General features: G+C 35.6%; 1 protein-coding gene across 2 annotated transcripts; it reads left to right on the plus strand.

Annotated features, from left to right (window-relative positions):
* Positions 1–6,943: 6,943 nt before the first annotated feature.
* Positions 6,944–13,514, plus strand: LOC114821992 (U-box domain-containing protein 33-like). 2 transcript variants are annotated; one of them, XM_029095807.2, is made up of 9 exons: positions 6,944–8,095; positions 8,424–8,545; positions 8,831–8,952; positions 9,422–9,526; positions 9,772–10,222; positions 10,366–10,503; positions 10,897–11,424; positions 12,187–12,951; positions 13,125–13,514. In XM_029095807.2, exons 1-9 carry the CDS (start codon positions 7,807–7,809, stop codon positions 13,305–13,307), a joined length of 2,703 nt encoding a protein of 900 aa, XP_028951640.1. In that variant the 5' UTR covers positions 6,944–7,806; the 3' UTR covers positions 13,308–13,514. The 2 variants fall into 2 exon arrangements, with proteins under 2 accessions (XP_028951640.1, XP_070673902.1); XM_070817801.1 differs by having other exon boundaries at positions 6,957–8,089.
* The last annotated feature ends 1,568 nt before the right edge of the window (positions 13,515–15,082 follow it).

Genomic DNA, 15,082 nt, shown 5'->3' on the forward strand with positions numbered 1-15,082 from the left:
TGGTGGAGAGGAACCAAGAATACCAGGGGCATTGTTATGAAAAGAACCAGACTTGGCATTACCAAACCGGGAATTGTAGTGAGACTTGCCTTTACCCTTGTTCCTGTTGTAAGTAGGCTTGAAACCAGACCCATTATACTGATAAAAGCTTCCCTGAAACCCATACGAACCACCATTTGAGGAAAGACCAGTATTGGAGTAATTATCATGAGTCGAATTGGCCTCAAATTGAGAAGACTACCATTGCAGACAGGAAAGGAGTAACAGGAACATTAGCAAGCATTGCTTCTTCAGCAAGCAATTGTGAGCGAAGATCCTTCATAGAAATAACATTCTCCCGACCTCTAATAATGGACCGCAATGTATTGTATTCAGAAGACAAACCATTAAGAGTTAAAATCACAATATCATCATCAGCAAACAGAACCCCAGCAGCAGCCAAGTAATCACGAGCTTCTTTAATGCGTTGAAGATATAAGGAAATGGAATATGTACCTTTCTTAATAATCTACAACTCAGATTTCATCTGAAAAATTGTAGCCCGAGTAACAATTGAAAATTGTTCTTTAAGACGCACCCATAAGTCCCGAGCACTCTTGCTACCGATAGCACACGAAATCGCAGAAGGAGATAATGTGGCAGTGATGAGTTGCATGAGAGCCCGATCATGCATTTTCCAAATCTTGAAAGCATCACTGTTATGCAAATCACTGGAAGACTCAGTTGAATCACTCAGATTCGAAGGACAAGGATTTGTACCATCTACAAACCCCATAATGCCATGACCGTCGAGAAGAAGCTCCATCTGAAAATGTCATGTGAGGTAATTTGAATCATCAAGTTTCAAAGAAACAGAAGATGAAACTGATGAGACGAGAGAGGTAATTGGAGATCGAAGAATCTGCAATTGTGTAGCAGTCACCATGAGCGAATAGGAATCAAGAACTCGAAGAAAATGTCACTGAGACAAAAGATACTTCACTAACTTTCTTATTATTACAATGATAGTTATATAGAGTATATATCTAACTAGATTGCCTACTTTCGAAACTATCACAATGATTACAAGATGACTACACTTGTCACTATTACAACCACACAATCACAAGCTTTTAAGCTTGCTTTACAACCCCACAATCACAAGCTGTTAAGCTTGCTTTATATACTGTTATCAGGATGAAATCATAGATTCATAAAAGCAAGGGAGACAACGTCAAAAGTCCATATCATAGTACATTCTCCACGCCTTTTGATTATGTGGATAATGTTTCTCTTAATTCATTTACGCACGGCAAACGATTTGGTAGGTTGGTAAAGAATGAACAAATTGAATACAATAAATTCAAAATCATTGCTCTTTTTCCAAGTTTCAGTGCCTTGCTGTATAATTAGATATATTCTAATTGATCAATCGAATTAAAGCGTAAAACGACATAGTTTTGGACATGAACAATATTGTATCATCTCCACATTCTAGAATTTCATCATTTCATAAAGCATGGCTTGTTTATGTTTAATTTGTCTTTCGTCAATTAATTTTTTCAAACGATATTATCTAAACTAAGAGCGTAAGAAGCAGGTTAAGCCTCACAATAAGCTAGCAACGATGTGATTCAAATTCGTTTTTGACAAGAATCGAATCCAAACCTTCTTACTTATAAGTGGAAAGGAATAATATTATATCGTAGTACTAATTGGCAAATATATATTATCCTTGATCAGTTCTTTGATCAACCTTTTCTCCAAGCTTAATGATAAGGACAAATTAAGGTCATTAATTAAGTTGAATTGGCCAACAAATGGAAATGCTTCACGTCCCTTTCTTTCCCTATTTATCTCTTTCTTAAATTCTTTTGTCCAAAAAAAAAAAATCTCTTTCTTAAATTCTGTCAATTTACCTTGTATCTCCTTTCTCTTCACTTTTGCTTTCATGAGTAAGTTTATCACCAATTAGTCAACTTGTACAGGAATCCATACCATTATTGGAAGATATTTTAGTCGTTTAATTCGGATTAAGGAGTAATTATATATCTAAGATTCTTCTTAACAGAGATTAAAGTATTATTATCAAGTTTGGAGTAAAGGTTCTCGCTAGATGTATCAGATTGTCTTTGAGTGTATTACGTTGGAATGGTACACGTTAAGGAGGGAATACAATTTACAAACATGTGGATCAAAATGTCCAAAAAAATTCGAATGTAGAAAAGGAAGAGACATGGAGCCACATACCAAACACGTGAAGGCGAAAGCAACCTCAAATTGATTAGCGACTAAAAATATTCGGTAATAAGAGATGAATCAAATTTAAAACTTTAGGTGCGAAAGTAAATGACTTGAACTACATACAAGTTCATTGCATTTGGTCATTTAACACTGCAGATAGGGTGGTTGGTACATAATAATATCCACAAACCAATTAGGGCCGGCCTTGGCCTAGTGCCATCAAGGCGACCGCTCGGGACCCAAAAAAACGAGGGGCACAAAAAAAAAATCATGTTCATTCATATATGTATAAGATTTTGTTGTACTTGATATATAATAAACGTTCATAATAGATAAAAATACATTTTTGATGAGAGAGTGGTTTTCTATAGTTTTTGTTTCCGTGCTCTCCAAGTTCCATTCCCTCTCTCAACATAAAGGGGTAGTTTCGTTTTTTTTTTCTTTTTTCATTTCATGTCTACTTTAAATAACAAAAAACATTAATTAGATTATTATGCAAAGTGATCCTCTACCACAATGATGGAGATGAGTGTTGCCCTTTCACCACGGTGTGGATTCGAATCCGATCAGCTTCTTAATTTAACATCTAATCTAAAAAATCTATTGTTTGACAAAACAACAATATTTATTAAGTTATTAATGTTGCATTTCCAGTAGTGATTTGCTGTTTTCAGTTTGAATTGGCTTGCAAAATCAAGTTCAAGTTTGTCTAAATATAAAGGTTTTTTTTAATAACACTCCGCATGTTGTTAAATACACTCCACTTAAAAATGTAATACTAAACAACTTGTAACTCTAATATGAAATGACTATTCGAGCCCTCATAGCTACTCTTACTGTCCATTGTAGAACAAAACCCTAAAAACACAAACACATTGATGAAAAAATATCTTTTGATGAACGGAACACAAAATCGAGTTTTGCTTCTTGTTCATTCGTTGGTTTTCACTTCAAGATATTATTTAAATAATGGAATAAAAATTTGACTTTTTGCAAAACCCTGCTCTAATTGGAATCCAACAAATAGGAAGAAAACTGGAGAATGTTGTAAAATTTTTAAATGTAATTAAATGTAATATTTTTGTGGCTGTTTGATGAAGAAATTCAATGTTTTTTGGCTGGTTGGAACTAACATGACCTTATAAGAACAGTTCCTACCATTTGTCCATTGGGCTTCTTAGAATCCAACGTAATTGTTCAAGAAAATTTGACGGATGTTTATAAATCAAACGGCAAGATGGAAATTTTATACCACAATTTAATTCATCTTTCTTGTCTTTAAAATGTGGATTATCCTTTGTTTGAAAGAGATGAAGAGTTTGATGTGTGGTTAATTAGTTAATGATTGTGGACTGTGTGAGGTGTGAGGTGTGTGGTGTATGAGATGTGAGGTGTGAGGTGTGAGGTGTGAGGTGTGAGGTGTGAGGTATAAGGTGTGAGGGTAGTATTGGAAAATACGTAGGGTGTGTTAAGAAAAAAAATTAATTTAAAAAGTAAATGTGAAGGTGTAGTTAACAAAATGTAGGGTGTTAATAAAATAAGCCAATATGAATTAGGGATTTTTTTTTAATCTATTGATAATATTTTCATGTTTAAGCAATAAAGTGTTGTCATTCCTTTTTTTATTGATAATCTTTTCATGTTTAAGAATCAAACTTCTAGAAACTTTATTATTTCTACCACATTTGCCAACAATTCAGTAGAGCTTTACTGCGATCACTCAAGTCATGGCACTCAACATTGTTAATTAATTCCATCCAATCTAACACATTATTAACTGAGTAAAATTATTCTTTCAAGGAGTTACTGGAGAAATGTTCCACATTTCTTAAGCATGCATGCAATCAAGAAAAATGTAATTTTGAGTCTCATCCTAATCCACACAAAGGGCATAATTTGTCAATATTCTAAATGAATTTACTCAATCTCATTCTAGTCTGAAGTTTTTCATGAGTTGCCAAGCGAAAATTTTTACCTTGGGAGGTATCTTTAACTTCCATATCTTCTTAAGGAGCTTCTGCCTTTTAACTTCATGGTTATTATCACTGTGAATCCAAGTCGCTGATTTAATTGAGAATTCAGCGGTATGAGGAATTTTCCTACATGAAATTATCACTTTTATTTGAAGAGAAATATTCACAATACAAGTTCTTCTCACAACATCCAAGTCTAACACTTGGGAGAGACAAACTCTATCCCACCTCTTATTCTCAATAAATTCACTCACTTTAGTCTCACAATTTATGTTCAATCATTGATTTCCAGGAATTCGCTGGAACTATGGATAAGGAAAAACTCAACGATGAGTTCAAAAAAAGATATTCTCTCCATTAACCACAACCCATCTAATTCCCTTATGAATAACATGTCTACTATTCAAAATCCTTTTCCAAGCCAAAGAGTAATTTTACTTGATTTTGCAACTCAAAAAAATCATCGTTCTTTATATACATTCTTTTTAACAATCTGCACATACTAGTAGTTTTCATCCCTTAAAACTTTTCATCCTAACGTAGCCAGATATGCATTATTGAAATAATCCACTCTTCTGATGCCAGCCCCCCTGAAACCTTAGAAGTACACATTTTTTCTTCCAAGTCACAATTTTTACTTCCCATCTCTCTCCTACAAAAAAGTCTCTACACCCATTGTTTAAATTCTTAGTTACTTAAGCAAGACATTTAAAGTAAGACATGATATAATTCGGTATACCAGTTAAGTTTAGTATTCAATGTACAACATACGAATACTAAGATAAATTATTTTATGTGAAATTATATTAAAGCATATTTTCCAGTGTCGCCCATAGCCTAAAAAAATAAGAACCGGCCCATGAAATCGATTGGTGAACAACATGTCTTTATAGTTATGAAATTAGGACGAGTTAACTAGGGAGGATATCGAGTGCATGAACTTCAAACTCATTGAATGAGATGAGAGAAAACGACATGAAATCAGTAATCCAATTTCGGACTCGGTCAAAGCATGATCAGTATTCATGAAATTTCCTGGCTATTTCACCATATTAATTGATTCATTTGACTTGATCAAATGGTTTTTGACATCTGACTTCCAAATCAATAAAACTATTTTCACCACATTTTAAACAATGCACCCTTATATTCGAAGTTTCTAAATTTATTATCTCATTGAAAAACTTCAACTTTCCTCGAGGATAGGAGGAATTGCCTCAACACACTTTTGGGGTCGATTTACACAATTTTTTTTTTTGCTTATAATTAGAACCGTTCATATTATAAATTGAATAAAAAAACTAACATCATAATAGATAATACAATGTGCTCTTACACTGCACCCAAGTGTCAAATTTCTAGTCATGTAATTAGGGCTAGTTTAAGATTGTTAACAAAAAAAAAAAAAAAAAACTACTTCTGCCGTGCTATAAAAATAAACAGTTGTGAAAAAAGTAGGTACGCGTTTGTTAAACTATACTGTTAAAAGTGCTTTTAATAAAAAAAAACGACGCATTAGGTTCAGGAGAAAGACGGGGTAAGGTTGTTAATATAAAAGTTTTATTAATTGGTATTGTTCACATGCCTTTTATGAATTAAAAAAAAAAAATTATTTAATAAACACAAGTTTAGCCTCAACTTTTTAAAAAAGCTGCTTTTAAAAATCTTCAAACAACACCAAACCTGCCTTTAGATTAAGTTAGATTATAGATTGAATTAAAAACATAGTAACATGGATAGACTGTATGGAATGTGGTTATGAAAGCTCCCTTTTGAGTGAGGATCTTTGCCAGATTCTCAAATCACAATCGTTCATCGTACATCGTGCGATTAGAAATCATTGTAAATTTTTTTATTTAAAATTGAATATAAATAGTACTTGACAAAAACTGATCAACGATGTACGATGAACAGATGTAATTAAAGGATCCCTAAATCTTATTAGACGAGATCCTCTCTTCTCCTGTTTAAGCAATCCAAATGTCATGCACCATGTCAGTGTCAAAGTATCAAATAATATTCTCAGTTGTCATAATCAAGTAACGCAAACTAATTAAACATTTTCGTACTATTTTGTCCTCAATATTTTGTATTTGTTTTCATCATAATTAATTAACGCGCAAACCAGCTGGACTTGTACTTTCTTGTTCTAGTTAACCAAGATGTTAACGCAGCAGTAAAACACAAGTGCAAAAGGACGATTCATGATCCAAATTTTAGCTATGTAGCGTCGAATAATCGGTTTTTTAATTAGTAATTTAATCCCAATATATTAAGTTGGGTGATGTAGATCGGAAAATGTGTGAGAATATTAGGAAGAGATGGAGGAGGAAGGTGCTGAATGAGTACAGTTACTGCAGTTGGCGGTGGAACCGATGGAGTGGCTCCAAATGGCGCGGATAAAGGCCGTACGCGACGGTTTCAATGGAGAATATGCGACATATTCATTCCGCTGCATTACGGCCAACAGTTCCTCGTACGTGTTGACTCTGAATATTATATTGAGAATAAAAATAATAGTTTTATCACCTCTGTGTATTATTATTTGTACCATCTTTCTAATCAATGTGAAGTATATGTGATGACGAGCCCGATATGGAACAAATAGATGGTCATTATACCATTACTCTATTGAGAATGGAAATGTTAAGAAGAATATCTCAAAAGTGAAATTATCTATGAACTCTCTACTATTGAATTCTCGTACCAACATTATAAAATATTATGACAAAAACATGAAGCGACGTAAACTCGTTGCACTTTCAAACATTCTCCATAGCATTTCTCCATTAAGAAACGTCAAGGGGAATCTTTGATAAGTGGGCTGCTTGTTACATTTTCATGAAGCTGCTTGTCATTCCAAAGTTGTTTATTTGAGTTGAGTGTTTGCTTGTTTAATTATTATTTTACAATTGCGTCTAAAATTTCATACAACTTTAATTATCTCGTCCAGGGGCAAACAGCACCATTAAACTACCGCACCGGATGATGTCTGTAATTTGCCCTTTTATTTAGTGGGAGTCGGTTTCAAACTGTACAACCATCAAGCTTAAGACAATCAATCCCTTTTAGACGACCTAATCAGATGGATTGAGAGAGAATTTCAAGATTCAAGAACCATCATCCCTTTGTGTTTTCCCAATCATCCTTTTCCATTTCGAGTCCTTTTGGTTCACTTTAGGTAGTGGAAGTCGTGGAAAGTAGAATTCCGCTTTCTGGGCGTGGGTGTTCTGTGCTGTAGAGCTTTCTGAGTTGGGGAACAAGTTCTGTTTTGTAGATTGGAGGGGCGATTTCTTGGTTGAATTGGTTAGATTTGAGGTCTGGAAGGGAAAATATGAATTGGGTTGTCTGAGATTTTGGTTCATTTCTTGATTTGGAGAAGATATAGGTGAACTGGGTGGAGTGTGATTTTGATAAATGGTTTTTCCAATTGAAGAGGAGAAATTGTAGAGAGAGAAAGTTGAGTGGGTAGAGTGAGAAAATGATGATGAAGTTCTAAAAGTTGAGGAAAGGGAGGGGTTTCAGAGGGAGAATGCAAAGTTTTGGAGAGAAATAGAGAGAGAAATTCATAGATTGGTTACTGGTATGAGGTTTTGAATAGCTCTTGGCCATGGCTGTAGTGAGTTCTGTGCCTGCAATTGGTCAACTGGCAGGGCGGATAAGCTACACTCATATATCAGAATACATGGCTCGCGGAGAGATTGTGGAGGAGCCGGTGGCAGTGCCGGTGGCGGTGCCAGCGGAGCCACGGATGATCGAAGATATGATCTATGTTGCAGTGGGAAAAGACGTTAAAGAAAGCAAATCAACTCTGGAGTGGGCGGTACATAATTCTGGAGGGAAGAAAATCTGCTTAGTTCATGTTCACCAGCCTGCTCAGATGATTCCTTTGAGTTTGAGTAAGTGGGTCGTCACACACATGTTTAGTTTGATAAATGTTGTAACTTGTTTAACTCACAATTAGTAGCTTGATAATGCCTTATCTGCCGAGGACCATGGTTTTCGGTTTGATGGGCAGCACGAGCAATTCTGTGGTAAATTAGCCAAAAAATTGAACAAGAGTAGATAAGTATATATATATAAACTCCGGAAACTAGTCACAATCAAATGCTTCATTGTCTGGCTGGGGTTTGGATCAGATAGTTTGTATAACAAAGTTTCTATTTTGTCATTCTGTCTTAGGATTTCCGACTGGATCTAATTTTCTGCTGTTTTCTTCATTTGCAGTGGGGACGAAGTTCCCAGCAAGCTCACTCACGAACCAGCAAGTCAGAGTGCACAGAGAAACTGAAAGGCAACACATGAATAAGATCCTTGATGATTACATTCGTATTTGTCTCCAAATGGGGGTATTTCCTCCGTCTCTACCTTTGCTTTCCTTTTCCCTTTTCTTTCTTGTACAAAATAGAGTAATTTCTATAATATAAAAGAAAATTGATAAATATATGACAGGATATGAAGTTAAATGATAGTTCTTATGAAGTTGGTAAATCTTAGAAGAAAATAATGCTTTCTTATATTATCTTAAAGCGAAATGAAAACTTAGATTTTTGTTACTTGAGTAGTTCCCTTTCAGATGCTTTGTAAAATTGCCAAACTTTCTGACATATTTCGCTGTTGACTGTTTGATGTAGGTTCGGGTAGAAAAGCTACATATTGAAATGGACTGTATTGAGAAGGGAATTGTGGAACTCATCTCTCAGCATGGGATCAGGAAACTTGTTATGGGAGCAGCAGCAGACAAGCACCATTCAAAGTATCACATAACAACTATTCTCATATGCCTGTTTGTCAGTTTTAGTTCTACGAACATGTCCAAATATTTAATTACCCCGGATGTGTTTGAATGAAGCATTTGTGTTCATCCAACATAGATATGTGGGTTCTGACTCTACGTGCTCTAGGATGAATTGTTAGTTCAGTCACGAACGAGACTAATGCATTATAAAGCCGCATGCTGAAAATTAAATTACTGTAAATGTTAACAGAAGGCTTGATAAAATATGTGAACGTTAACTAGACATGCCTGTTTGTCATTGTAGCATCTTACACTATTGCCTCTGCCCCATATAATTGTTTGGTTAATTAGATTCCAATTCCCTTCTGAGTAGATGAGTTTTTTTCTTTCCCCTTACGATGGAGTTCCCAATAGAAGAGTTTATTTGTTTACCGACGCAGTTTTTGTGCGTGTAAAAATATTATTCACTCACAATTTAAAGTTGCAGGAAAATGATTGACCTCAAGTCCAAGAAAGCCAAATATGTCCGCCAACAAGCCCCTGTTTCCTGTCATATACAATTTATTTGCAAGGGGCACCCTATACGCACCAGGTTTACTTGAACTTCTTAGAAAATCAAATTGAAATATTGAAGAAAAAGGTTTTCGTGACACTTCTGTTATTTATCTTTCTATTCAGAAAATCCGTGCTTCAAAACAACCATATGGTTTTTAATTGTTTGCATAATGGTGATTATAATTATAAATTTCTTCTCAACATCTCATTTTCTCTTAAATCATGAACTGTTGCTTGATTTTGATGATCATGACTACTAATGCATATACCATGATAAAATAGGGAAGGAAATTCAGATGGAGTTGATACAGAGGTTCCATTGCTGCGACCAAGTCCAATGGAACAGCCACCGCACCCCTTTAGATCACAATCTGATACAATGGAGCGGACTAATCGAGTGAAACTCACCAATCCAGCTCAAGATTTCTTCCGCAGGGCAAGCTCGGTAAATATGCAGAAATATGGAGGCGGGACAACAGATGCTACTTCCACAGATGGTACTGAAGCGTTTTCAACTCCAAGAAATAGGTTCGAACCGGGAGCATGTCCTGAGGAATTAGATCAGGTAATAAGGAGGAGTGTTTCAGGATATTCAACAGGCTCTTCTACTGGATTGGGTGATTTCACTTTGATTCATTGTGATAGAGTTGAGGGAAGTGAAAATGGGTCAAGTAACTCATGCAGACTTCCTCATTCTAAAGATCTTAATCATTCATCCCCTCCCAGTGTATTGGTAAGCGCAAACTATCCCTTTTGGGTGAACAATCTACATGGTTCACGTGCTGAATTTGAATTTTGAAACTATCGATTAGTACATCAACTGCCACCTTAGAAGGAATTAACTGAGTTAATTTTAAAACCTTGATGGTCTAACAGGATGGAAATGTAGATGATACTCTGTATGATCATCTTGAACAAGTGATGATAGAGGCTGAAAATGCAAAGAGAGACGCATTTCAGGAGGGAATCAGGCGTGGGAAAGCTGAAAAAGATGCCATTGATGCTATAAGGAGGGTAAAGATTTTCTTCTCTAGTTGGCACTTCTTTTTACCTTTTCCATTTCCCCCCAAACATGAATTACACAAGTTTATCTTTTCATGTCTTCTTTATTCCAATACTTACACTACCTTACATAGATGGTAAATTGTTCATCAAAGAAGGTTATATCTAGAATTGGCTACATGCAATTGACTATGATAGAACTCGATTATCTAAGATGAGAATATGAGTATGAGCATGATCCTCTGCATGAAATTATTCCTAGTGGCTTGGCACCGCATTAAACTGCATAACATTATTGGTAACATGTAATTAGGAAAAGGAAACATAATAAGTTCCATGATCTCTGTTCTGTTTTCATAGCTGAAAACTCCATAAACAGAAAATTGTGAATTGTTCCATTCACAGGCTAAAGCATCAGAGGTCTTATATAATGAGGAGTTGAGACAAAGGAAAGAAATGGAAGAAGAACTGGCAAAAGAGAGACAAGAACTTGAAAAGATGAAGAAGCGACGAGATGAAGTCATGGAAGAATTACGGGCTGCCCTAGATCAGAAATCACTACTTGAGAGTCAAATTGCAGAGTCTGATCAGATGGTCATGAGCTTGGAGCAGAAGATTATCTCGGCTGTGGAACTTTTAAAAAAATACAAAAGAGAACGCGATGAGTTGCATGTGGAACGTGACAATGCACTTAGAGAAGCTGAGGAGCTGAGGGAAAAACAAGGAGAAGCCTCAAGTTCACACATACCTCAGTTCTTCTCTGAGTTCTCATTTGCAGAGATTGAAGAAGCAACTCAAAACTTTAACCCATCACTGAAGATTGGAGAAGGGGGTTATGGGAGCATTTTTAAAGGTTCCCTACGTCACACTCAGGTGGCTATAAAAACTTTAAATGCTCATAGTAAGCAAGGCCCCTCTGAGTTTCAGCAAGAGGTATGATAATCTGAATATTTTCTACACCTCATAAAGCTGAATTGATTTATAAAAGCATTGAGCTACTGCAGTAATTTACTATTAAGGTTTGAGTGAAATTTAATAATCAGGAGTCTAATTGTTGCTTACTATATGTACCCACAATTCCACATGCTAAGAACATATTGGGGTAGTTTCTGGGTTGATGCCTTAAATAGGTTAACTTACTGATTTATAGATTATCCAGTGGACTAGCCAAAAAAACTAAACCTTAATCAGGGTGTATTCGTATTTCTTTGATACAATACTTTAGAGGCCGTGGAATTATGGCTTATATTTTTTTAGTTTTTAAGGGGCAAGGTATGTGGATGAATGAGGGGGAGATGATGAAGTTGAGAAAGAAACGAGTGAGATTCAAAGAACTGAAAACTACGCTAATTATTAATGGTTTTAATAAGTTTTCAGTCTTTTCTTGATAACCCATTATATATATTTTCTTTCCTCTCCTATACTATCACCTGTCCTCTCCTCTCTTTTTTTGCTTTTCTATCTTTACCATGTAACTTTAGAGTCAATAGCATGTAATGGCATCGAGAAGTCAAAAATTGGGGTTGTGAAATCTTTTAGATTTTTCTGCTTTTTGGAGGCTGGAACGTTCAATTTTTTTTTGCAGTTTTTTACTTTGTCTTGTTTACAAATAATATATTTTACAACTTAAATTGGAAGAAGAAAACGCTTGGAAAGAACTTCATTTCGTCATTAAATTTAGTTGAACCTTCTCAGGTGGATGTATTGAGTAAGTTACGACACCAAAATCTTATCACGCTCATTGGTGCCTGCCCAGAAGGTTGGACTCTGATCTATGAGTATCTCCCAAATGGAAGTCTTGAAGATCGACTCAGCTGCAAGGACAATACTTCCCCTTTGTCATGGCAAACTCGAATACGAATTGCCACAGAGTTGTGCTCCGTCCTAATCTTTCTCCATTCCAGTAAACCTCACAGCATAGTGCATGGTGACTTAAAACCTGCCAATATTCTCCTTGATGCTAACTTTGTTAGCAAACTCAGTGACTTTGGAATCTGTCGGCTGTTGCCTCGTGGGGAGAGTTCAAGCAACGACACAACGATCTGTTGGAGAACTGACCCAAAGGGCACTATCCCATACATCGATCCTGAGTTCTTCTCATCAGGAGAGCTTACAACAAAGTCAGATGTTTACTCATTTGGAATTATACTGCTACAGTTGCTGACTGGGAAACAGGCTGTGAGGATAATAAAGGATGTGCAGGATGCATTAGATTCCGGAAAGTTGGAAATGCTCTTAGATCCCTTGGCTGGGGATTGGCCATTTGTACAGGCTGAACAGTTGGCTCGCTTGGCATTAAGGTGTTGTGAGATGAGCCGGAAGTTGAGGGCAGACCTTGTATCGGATGTCTGGAGGGTACTTGAACCCATGAGGGCTTCATGTGGTTGCTCATCATCATTCCGGTTGGGTACTGAAGAGCATTTCCAACCTCCTCCATATTTTATTTGTCCCATTTTCCAGGTAAGTTATGTTCATTATATATTGGATCAACATCGTCATAATCACTATGTTATTGACTGAGAAACACATGCACACGGGTTTATCAATCTACAAGGAACATAGTTTCTCGGTAATTTTCTTAATTGTGTTAAGAATTTCGTTAATTAACTGAAAATGTCGTTAATTAACTGCAGGAAGTCATGCAAGATCCGCATGTTGCAGCAGACGGTTATACTTATGAAGCAGAAGCTTTGAAAGGATGGTTGGACAGCGGTCACGACACTTCACCGATGACAAATCTGAAGCTTGAACACAAGAATCTCGTCCCCAACCGCGCTCTCCGTTCTGCAATTCAGGAGTGGCTGCAACAGCTTTGATCTCTTTCTCCTTTTGCTTGGATATTTTTGTTCAACATATATATTTGATAACAACATGCATAAATATAGGGTGTAAAGAAATTATGTGACTATTGTAATGTACAGAAGACCGCATGTTTTGCTTCAACACTTTTTCATACTTCTTGCTTGATCATGTATTTTTGACATTGATTGTGATCTATTCAACAAGATTATGATTACGGAAAACACTGTTTATAACAAAAACACTTTTTAACTTTTTTGGTTCAACGGTTTCATCCATCATTGTAAAAGCACTTGTAAACATGTTCTAAGGTCTCGCAGTACTTTTACATAAAAACGATTATTGACTTCAACTTTTCCTGCTAAACGTTTCAAATAAAGTTTAGTGTTATTCAAATACCCTTTTTTACTCTCACATACTCTCGTTAATTATTGTTCACTGATGTTCTTTAATTCATTCGACCCAATGTTAAAAAATTTAAAGGGAGTGTGAAAGTAAAGATTAGGATGTGGATATAACCGTCGCCACTTTAAAAGTACTCGCAAACATGCTCTGATATCTTGATAATCAAATGGGTCGTTGAGAGCAAAGGCCCAGTGGGGTTATGGCCCGTCACATCTCATGCACAACAAAAATAGAGTTAAGTCCACCAAAAATACCTCATCTATACGCATGATCCCACCATTAAGTATGGCGGTATGTGTGGAGTAAAGGTGAGTTCGGTTTCATTCGGTTCAGTTTTTTTATCAAAATCGAAATTTTAGTTCGATTCGATTTTCTCTTGGTTTTTTTGTTTGGTTTTAGTTTTGGTTCGGTTTTGGTTTTTTTTTTTAAATTTAATTAATTAATTTTTTTAATTTTTTTAATCACATCTAAACATCTAATCTTAGCATTTCTCGAGTCTTGATAGTAATAAAAGCCAACCAGCTTTTATCTTATCTCGTCTGTAATTAGGAACACCAAAACAAGCAATATGACAATGACTTTGATCTTGTCTTCGCTGTATACACTGCGGTAGTCCTATGTACTATGCCAATCAAATGGAGACATTTAGCAAAAAACATCAGAAGGACGTTAGATATTTTGAAAGGTTGGCAAATGAAGATTATCATGTCCTTGTAAATCTAAAGGTTTAAAGCATGAGAAAACATCAGAAGGAAGTTAGATATTTTGAAAGGTTGACAAATGAAGATTATCATGTCCTTGTAAATCTAAAGGTTCAAAGCATGAGAAAACATATTCGATTATTGCTAAAGAGTTGAAATTTGAAAGATTTGCACTAAAGAAGAAGATACCAGCTGGTTTTTCAAGAAGAATGCTAAGATCAATTTTCGGTTTTTGTTTTATTTATTATTTAAGAAGAATGCTAAGATTAGTTTAGAGACTTCGGTTGGGTTCAAATACTAACATAAAACGACATCATTTTAATTGTAAAATCATTCGGTTTGGTTCGGTAATATTTAATTTCTGAACTTCTAAAACCGAAACCGAACCAATAAAGTTTGGTTTTCCTTTTTTAGGTTTTTGTTTTTCCGTGTCGGCTGGGTGTTCAGTCCCATTTTTTTTGGATTTCGGTTTTTTGAACCTACCCCTAGTGTGGAGAGCTGACCACGTAAAAGTGTAACCATAGTGCCAATTGAGTGCATTTTTGTTCACCATCCTTAAATGATGGTGAATATTACCATGATATTAATTGACGCTAGATAAATTTAAATCTCAAGATTTATATAATAGATAGATTAAATCAAGTTATTCCAACAGTCACAACCATTTAAGAGCATTTCTAACCCAT

Source organism: Malus domestica, chromosome 01 (genome assembly GCF_042453785.1).
Source record: "Malus domestica chromosome 01, GDT2T_hap1".
NCBI classification, from domain to species: domain Eukaryota; kingdom Viridiplantae; phylum Streptophyta; class Magnoliopsida; order Rosales; family Rosaceae; genus Malus; species Malus domestica.